The sequence below is a fragment of the Alligator sinensis genome, unplaced genomic scaffold (assembly GCF_000455745.1).
Source record: "Alligator sinensis unplaced genomic scaffold, ASM45574v1 scaffold135_2, whole genome shotgun sequence".
In the NCBI taxonomy this organism is placed as follows: Eukaryota; Metazoa; Chordata; order Crocodylia; family Alligatoridae; genus Alligator; species Alligator sinensis.
Window position 1 is genome coordinate 1,828,423 of NW_005842067.1, and position 9,377 is coordinate 1,837,799.

A 9,377-nucleotide genomic window follows, 5' to 3' on the forward strand; every position below is an offset into this window, starting at 1 on the left:
TAACTGTGTTATGCAAAGCACTTGACAGTACTTCTCACCAGGCTGAGCTAGAACTTTGAGCAAGCCGTTGGCTGAACCGATGCACAACGTGAACGCTCATCGGAGGTATTCTGTTCAGTCTCTGGCCTGGATTAATGTTGGTGCTCAGTTCGTGAGATCTCAAGTCCTTCATGTTTGCAATAGACCACCAACGTTGGCTGCAGAAAGAGTGGTTGACTTGATAGTTTAGAAACTGAAGCTGGTACAAGTGGTTCTACTTCTTAAGTAATGGGTTCTGCTAAGAGTATATTACCTATCTGCTGTGTCAGTTGTACTACTCGCCTGTTCACTTCTCAATGATAGATTAACAGCAAGACTTTTATGAGAGCTAGATAATCCATATCCAGCAGTTCCCAATAAGTTGCTCAGCAAAACCATTGGGGAGTTAGGCACTGGACACTGCTGAAAATTTATCCCTAGACCTCTAAATGGGATGGGACACCTATGGTTTTTTTTTTTAAGTCATCTCTCTGATTAGTTAGTTAATCACCAGGTGCCAGCGACAGCCCCAGTTTTTACAACAGAAGGCACTGGTTGTATGGGGAATTTTAATTCCAGACATTTGTTCTTTTTTCCCTTCATCCCGTCCTGCTCTGCCTTGCCTTTGATCCTCTCTTCTGTTGCAATGCCTCTCTGCTCTCAAGAATGGTGAGCGTGCTAGAGGTAAAAGTGTGGAGGGTTTTCTGTTAAGAAGTGCCATACTGGCTCAGACCCAGTATTCTGTCTGACTGTTGGAGGGAGAGCGTGTCTAGAGCAATCCTGTCATCCCTTGCCTGCCCTGCCTTCAACCTTCATTGGTCTAGGGTTGTCAGAGGGCACATCCCTGACCATGCTATTTAATAGTTCCCAATAGATCTTATCTGTTTAATCCCTTTTTAACTCCTGGTTATACTACCTGCCTCTACAACTCCTTGTAGCAATGAGTTCCACAAGCTAACTATGTTCTGTTTAAAAGAAAAAAAAAAAAAGGACTTCCTCTTGTTAACAATGTCTGAAAGTGTCCTGTAGATGCACCTATATATGATGTTCACACATACCATGAAGGCTGGTCCTTGACCCAGGAGCTTCCAATGCACGTAGACAATAGCTATAAACATTGCAAGGAATATTTTGAAACTGGTTTCACTATTAAATAAGCAATCATTTTGTATCGATGAGAACACTAAGAATCCATATTAATAAATTCCATTTCCTTTACAACTCTCTGCTCTGCATGACACAGTTTTCCTTTGGTGGAAGAAATCTTCTTCGGAATAAGTAAAGGCATTAGATAACAACAGGTTCTGATTTTAGAGTTTGGCTAGGTAACTGAAGAATTTCCTTGGCTGACTGACTCAACTTGTACAATTGAACCGTACATCAGGTCAGGGACTTTCCAAAGACTGTATGTTGGGTTTCATCAGCAATCCCCCACATTTTAGCTGAAATCAATTGCAAACTGATAGGCATCTCCATACCTCTCTGGATCTGAATCTTTCTTTTTCTGGAGAGATGCTCAGCCCAAACCCCAGATCTCACCACTCTCAGAGCTCCTTGACTCAAACTCCTCTCTGATTATTGCTGCTCGTAGCTCTATTCTTTCACTCCCGTTGTTCCTGATGCTACAAACCCCTCTGACCTGAGCCCAAATCATGGAGCTGTAAAAAGCCATGGAAAATCATAAAGGAAATTGGTCATGATACATGTTCCACTGAAACCTATAAAAATACAAGGCAGGCCTGTTGCACTAAAGGATTTTGAAAACCACTCTTTGATCATCTTGGGGTAATAGAACTCATATCTTCTTTTCCAAGATGTGGGCAACTAACTTCTATATGTCCTGCGCCACTGCTAATGCTCTCAGTAATCTTAGGACATTCTGGTACTTTGCTTTTCAAATGAAGGGTTCACAAACAAGGCTCTGTGGATAATAAATTAATGGCTTTTAATAGCTGTTCCCCATCATCTTTCAACCTCTCTGCTGGCTCCTTAGTTGTCCTCTGCCAGCTTAAGTTAACCGTGGTCCTTTCTTCTTCCAAGCCAATTCCTCCTTTCTCCATTACTTGTACTAATACCAGTACGTTGCCAATGAAGGCCATAATGCTTTTTCTTCGTGTGCCTGGATAATCACTATTAATCTCTTTGACTCTCCATTGATATCTGGCATTTCCTTTTTGTTTTGACAACAAAACATGTCCACACTTCAGTCCTTTCTCTTTCACTGAAACCACTGATGACCATCATGGTATGCACCATTTCCTCTGTCTTAACAAACCAGATGCTAACCTGCTTCACTTCATTTCTTCTTTTCATACACCCCATCCCAGACTTGCCATTATTCACTGAATCAAATGTAAAATGCTCCTAATGACCCCCTTTTTGCAGTTGCCTTGTCCCAGTCCCACATCATACCTGCCTTCACTGTGGGTAGAGTAACCAACTTCCCACTTCTGGTGTGCCAGAACCATGTCATTTCCTCATTCAGATCCCTCAGAAACCCTCAGGTCTTGCCTGTGTCTGCCTTTTCTGATCAACCTTTATGCATTTGATGGGAGAAAAGATGAAGGGTGCTGCATTGTGTGCCAGCGTATGTTTTGTACGACTTTTTGATTTTAGTGTCTGATTCATCCATGAGGCAGAGATTGACTTCCATTGTATCTTCTAGATCACCGAGCATACTGTCATTGCTTTTACAAATGATTACAAATTTCTCCCTCAGAATTTATCCAAAACAGCTTTATTTTAAAGTTATAAATACTTTTTTAATAATACAATGCCATTACATGCTAATGAACAAGATTTTGCTTCATTATCATCTGGGATAAATCCGTTAGCCTCTCTAGAAATCCGTGTAATGTAGTATTGCTCGTTGTGTTCACTGGACATCGGACCTGGAATAAGAAAAGTTGCATCAGGGACTTCAGTGCATTTGCTGAGGGCATCACTACCTGCTGATGATTCTGGCTGCTCAATGGGGCAGAAGGGCATACCCTTACTGGTAATACCCTTACTGGGCCTCAGACCAGTTTCAAAAGGGATCAATATTTCTCATGAATTCTGTTCTGAAATGAGGACCGAATAGTGCAATTCATGAAACACTCTTCCTCCTCTGAATTACTCAGCACAGCTTGCCTTGGGTGTGATGTACCAAAAAAATGACACAAGGATGCGTGTGAGTCCAAACCAATAGCAGCAGCACCCCTGCCTGTGCTTGGCACACTCAGCTTGGACAAGGTTCTCCTGAAAGTGAAATGGGAATGAATGGGCCCCTTGCAAAGGCATTGCTTCTTTACATGGTTGGCTGGTTGTTGGCAGCAATGGCAGAGCTCCTGTCCGGAGCTAGAAACCTTTTGCAATATAAGCTGTATATACCCAGGGCCCAAAAGGGGCATCACTGCCTCTCGGGTCAGACTCACCGTACGAGTAAGTTCCAATAAGTTAACGCGAATAACTTTCAAATGACGGCACTCCTGACAGAAGCACTGGGCTTTTGTAAGAACAGCTGCAGCTTTACATAACATTTCCGACTGGTTGTTCTCCTGAAAGGAAGCAAGCATAGGATTATAGGAAAGTAGGTATAGCTTTTTTTTTTTTTTTTTTTAATTTTATATCTTGGGCCAAATTAACCAAATTGGTTCCCAATTCTATTGACTGAGCAGAGCTCAACCGTTCAAATCTGTGGTGCTACCACCATCAAGTATCCTCCCTCCCAGACTCTCCAGCCTGGGGCTTTAGATGCTCCCAAATCCATAGCAGGCATCTGCCATTCAAGGTGATCTTTGCCTGGCTTGATCTGAGCCCAAAGCATAGCTTTTATAGACATCCTCACTGGCCAATACATAGAGCTGCCTAGGCATAGCTGGCAAATTAATGGCGGGCCTGTGCAAACCATCTCAGATTTTGTAGGGTAGAGACGAAAACTCTTCCTTGAAAGCCTGAACTAAAATATTCCCTTTTTCTTGCAGGTCTGGCTGTTCTTTCGCCCTTGTCTTTCTCCCTCACTCAGCATTTGGTTCATTTACCTGCACTTCCTGGTTTCAGTGCAGAGCATAGAATGAAATGCCAGTCAGGAAAAAAAGTTATTGGTAATAATTTGGGCAGATTGAAATGACTCGGGCAAGAGTTTGGATATTTAGAGATCTTCCCCTTTCTAGTGCAACAGTATTGCAGCATAGCTTGCATTTCAGGGGGTCTTTTGCAATCAGCAGCTGGGGAACTCTGGACCCAGGAAGGAATAAGCACTTCCCAGTGTCAAACCAGGGGTTGGAGTGATTCTGAGAACAGAGAACTCCCTTTGGGGCCTTAGTCGCCCAAGATCAATGCCTGTGTGTATACATCAGCTTCAAGCTGAGGCTGTGTATGCAAATAGCTAGATAGCTAGGCTTGATTGTGTGCGTGCAAATCCCCAGTAAGGTTCACATTATCTGGTAAGTGGGTGGGTAAAAAAAAATGTATCCTGGCAGGTGGGCGTGTACTTTTAAAATTTCACTCCCTCAATTTTTCCCTTGTATAAAATGGGAGCGATCATTCCTACCTTGGAGAAGGAAGAGAAGAGGATTTGGGGTAAATAATCAGTTAATGTTCCTTAATGCGTTGCATAGGAAAGGTCCCAATCAGGTGATGCCAAAGATATGGGGAAAGGGATGATCTAAAAGTAAACAAGTACCTACAGCTATTAACAATCAATTTTTTGTTTGATTTTTCAAATAACAGATTTTAGGCTCTGTCTTTCCTCAGAGCTGAGAACTGACAGACGATAGTTCTGGGTGAACAGATTTCATTTGGTTGAAGTCGTAAGCACCCCAAAAGCAGCAGATCTTGCCGACTAGGCTTGCCAGTTGGTGTGTCGGGCCCATGCACAGGACCACAGACGGGTTTTCTCATTCCATGTCCCAGAGTCAACCTAGCCTTCAGCACCAAAGGTTAGACATTGAAAGGTGTTGCTTTTTGGATGCTACTTACCAGGATGGGGGGCGAACAGGGTGAGACCGTACTTTTGGTTGCAGAACTTGCAGAGGTCATAGACTAGATTTGAAACAAAGGAAGTTTTATTTGTTAGATTAGACCAGATAATTATGAGTGTGATAGAAGTACACTGACAGCCTAAACTCCATTGCAATAGACTGAGAAGCAAGGATTTTTGCTGGTGATCTCTTACTGGACCAAAGGCATAGTTGGGAGAGGTTCGAATAAGTATGTAATCGATCCAATATAATGTCACTCTCAACAATCCTTGCCTCTCACACCATGGCTACAACATCACTCCAACACCACCACAGCGATACAATGACTATTTGCTTTTCTCTGAACATTCATTTCACCATCCTCATTTTCTAGTGACTTTCCCAGAGAAAGCAGTAGTTAATTTGTTCTGCTGAATGATTATGCAGACGTTGCAGGATACGTGACAGAACCGAGAGTTTGTAGAAAGTGAACCTCCGCACCCGGCAGGCTTTGAGTGAAATTTTCCCCTTTCCGTGTCGCACCTGCTTGTTTACCAAGCAAGGGCTGTGAGGACAGGATCTACATCAGCTCTCTCCTCCTACATGCAGCTCCAGCTTGTCAGGGCTGCCTCTACCTTCTCCAGAGTGATGATCCCAGCTGCTGGAATCGCATCAATGCCTGCCAGTGACACTGCCTTGGATTTGTTCCCCTATGTGTGCCAGTCTCCTGGAGGCAGCTCTGAGCTGAGCCGGGTGTCACGTAGGGTGTGGAGAATCTCCCTTGTTCAGTGCCCTCCTTGGGCAACCTTTCCTTAGGGGTCCAGGAGAGGCAGCATGGTTATGGAGTTTATCACCCACTGCATGCAGATAATGCCATTTAGACCCATCAGTTTGTCTTGCAGTAGAGGTATATGACATTCGCTTTCCGTGAAAACAGGAACTGAGGAGCTTGGCTTAGGCAGCAATTTTCAGAGCAAAGAAAAGTCATCTGAAGCTTTATTATCTGCTATTAAATCTTCATGTGCTAACTAAACAGCCTTCCCCCAGATAAGTACGGCTAGAGGGATAGCATGCCTTACCAGCAGTAGAGATGTAGAAGATACAGTGAGTGTGTGTGGGTGTGACAATGACATGCATACACCATCTCCAAGACAAAAGACATGTTAAAAACCATATAAAATACTTCCCTATGAAACGGCTGTTACCCGACAGGATTCAGAGGCCTTTCCTGCAAAACCCTGGTGATCTTTACTATCTTACATTTGAACAGGCCAACAGAGTTGTTATTTCAAAAGTCTCTTGAGCAGATGATAGCTCTCTGAGAGGAATACAGTCCCCAGGTGCAACAGGTTTGCTTGGACAAAGAAAGTAAAAGAGTCTGCGTATCCAGCGTCCTCAGCACCACTGCTGTGGGTTCTTCCTGGCAGAGAGGAGACGAGAACATCTGCGAGCTGAATGCTGCTGTTCTGACTCAGGCAGGCGGCTCGGTGCAGGAGTGTCACTAGATGAGGCTTGCAGGATTATGTGACTACTGGGTCCCTGAGTCTAACTCTGAGGTTCTCTTCAGTTTCATCTCCAGCAAAATAAGAAACAAAATTCTGCAAAATCCGTCAGCTTTATTGTCTCTGTTTAGTTCCCCGGATAAAGAGAAAGGAAATGAAAAGACTCTGTTTTGTGCCTGCAGTGCAGCTGCCTCGCACTTTACCTAGCATCCCCTGCGTTTCTAGCTGCTCCCCTGAATAGTCATTTCCATGCCTGACTTAGGATGAGCTCATTTGCTGTCTTACCTTTGGGTCTTCAAAAATATCTGACACGTTCATCTGCTTACAGGAAACCTTTATCAAGGCAAAAAGAGAGAAGGAGAGAGAGAGAAGAAATCAAGACTTAAACAAGTTGATCACCCAGCAACCACCCTAACTTATGTGGAGGTTATCTGCTCTCCACAATGAGCCACTGAAAGATTCAATCTAATATGCTTATGCTGAGCTTCCAAGTGGCAATCTCAATTTAGCTCTATTCTTTGCCCCAAGATGGCTGTGGCAAAACCCTAAGAGCTGCTGAAGTCCTCTCCCTTCCATCAGCCAGCAGAAAGAGGGTTGTGAGAATACATACCTTCTGCTCTTTGAGGAAATTCAGGCTCCTGATGATCTCTTGTAAAACTTTGTACCAGCAGATACGGGACTGATGTCTGGCTTCAAGAGGGTTGCAAGCTAGCAAACAGAAGCAAGTTACTATAACAGGGAACCGAACACCCATGCCTGACTGCATATCATTCAAGTATTCAGCAAGTGCAAGCAGAAATGGTATTAACAAATACCTGTTTGTGCTATTCTAGAGGGAGCACCGCTTCTTATACATCTGAAGTTGCTGAAACCACTGGAAAAACAGATTGGAAACTTTAAATTTTTCTGTGCACAAGTGGCTGTCATTACTGTCCAACAGCCTGTATCCCCTTCCAGAACAATAGAACTTTACAGATAAAAGGAAAAATGAGATTTCTGTTTCTAATCTTGCATTGTACCGCATCATAGGAAATTTCCGACCTGAAGATAGCAGTTTGTAGGAGTCACTTCATGATATCTTTATGCTGCAGTTGATCTCTATATCATGGGTGCTTCATTTCTTTACATGAGAAGGTAAAAAAATTCTAGCTGCGCCCATAGCAGCAGGCCAGATCTGAGCATCCTGGAACCGAGGGGCTTTGCCTAATAATGCAGCATGTGTTCATCCCCTCCGTTATCTTGTAAACACTTCCATTTCTCTCAGGTTTTGTTTCATCTTCGTATGATGGTGCAAAGCATGGATTCTTCATTTTAAAAGGCTTGTCTATATAGAGCTGTCTAGCTACAGTGTCTTAAACTGTGTGGAAAGACAGAATGAGAGACCTTGTAACTCAGTGATTAGGGCACTCACCTGAGATGTGCTATCTAACCAATGGACCCATCAGTTAAAAAAAGGGGTAGCACCAACTCTAGTGTTTTGTGATCAGGGCCTGCCTGAGGTCTCTCAGGAGGGATGGAGAGAGGAGCACTTGGCTTGCGACACCTGCTGAGGCTCGGGCTGATCGCTGAGCAGCTCTTGTCAAGTCTGTACATGTGCAGTGGCAGAAGCTCCAATGCATAGGGAGTATCTTACAGAGTTAGGCAGGGGTTTGCAGGTCTAAATGCAGGATTTAGGTGCACAAAGAGGCAGCTGAATGCCTAGCTGCTCTTGGGACTCTAACCCTAGAGCTTGGTTGTGAAGAAGCCAAGTTAAGAAAGCCATTAAACCATTGAAAAAGGCTGTTGGGAATTCAAACAGTGACCTTCTCTCAGCATCATAAGCTGGTGCTGCATCAGGAGATCATGCTGAGAACTTAGCTGAGCTAGGAAACTTTGGAGTTTTGTAATAACTAATAGGTGTTTTTCTAACTCAAATAGCAACTTACTGTGAGATATGGTTGATAAGACTTTATTAATTCAGGAGCAGCCAGACTCAGAGTAATTTTGTTTGTTCGGGTCATGAGATGCCTCTGAATAAATGAGTGCCGCTGACTCAAAAAAAGCCCCATTTTCGTCAGGGGATTCTGCCCTCAGCAAGCTATGGGGGGTCTTATCTGCTTATCCCTTAGCGGACTGTAGTCAAGAACAGACCTGAAATAAAGTTTACAGGGTACTTCTATGGTATCAGCATCTCTAGTGATCACAGGGGCAGAGACAGACCTTGGGGGGTTTCTTTAATAGTTATTAATATGGTCTCTAATATCCGTACCAGGAAATAGCCGTGCCATAGATACTGCATCCTAGGAGTCTGGTAGCAGTCTACCAGTGTGGAAAGAGGGAGGAGGCACTTCTAGTAGCTTCCTTAGGGCAACCAGGTTACATCTATACTGCTGGGATGCTTCGGTTTCCTCATCAACCCTGTCCTTCCTCACCTTGCAGTTTGCCTCTCTGTGTGCAGCCTGAAGACTTTTGCCAGTACACCACATCCTGCTTGAGCATTCGTGTGCTGAGAGACAGCTGGGCTCTATTAAAGAGATTTTCTTAGGAGAGCTGTGCAGGGATAGCCCTACTGACAAAGCTGTCAGCGTAGGCAGGGTGTCTATAGAAATGTGATCTGGCTGTCATTTAAAAAAAAAAAATCCCTTTTCCTCTGATGCTAAATACCAGTTCTTTAGGAATCAGGATTGCTGAGCAAAGGCGCCCAAAGGGAGGAAACGTCAGTGACTCAGACCTAGTCAGACCACTACGGTGGTAAGTGGGCGGTATGCCTGGAGTGCTGGCCCAAGAGTATAAACGTCATGGGACTTGGAGACTTAAAACGTAGACATGCCCACCTGCCAGGTGTATTTTCTGTCCCTGACAGTATGCCTGGAGTGCTGGTCCAAGAGCATAAAAGTCCCGTGACTCCAGCCCCATGACTTTTGTACTCTTGGAC

General features: G+C 44.0%; 1 protein-coding gene across 1 annotated transcript; it reads right to left on the reverse strand.

The window, feature by feature from the left end:
- Positions 1-2,804: 2,804 nt before the first annotated feature.
- On the reverse strand, positions 2,805-7,217 carry IL4 (interleukin 4). Its single transcript, XM_006023567.1, has 4 exons — positions 7,074-7,217; positions 6,749-6,796; positions 3,435-3,557; positions 2,805-2,909 (listed from the first exon to the last, which is right to left on the reverse strand). The coding sequence occupies exons 1-4, from the start codon at positions 7,215-7,217 to the stop codon at positions 2,805-2,807; spliced, it is 420 nt and encodes a 139-aa protein (XP_006023629.1).
- Positions 7,218-9,377: the final 2,160 nt, after the last annotated feature.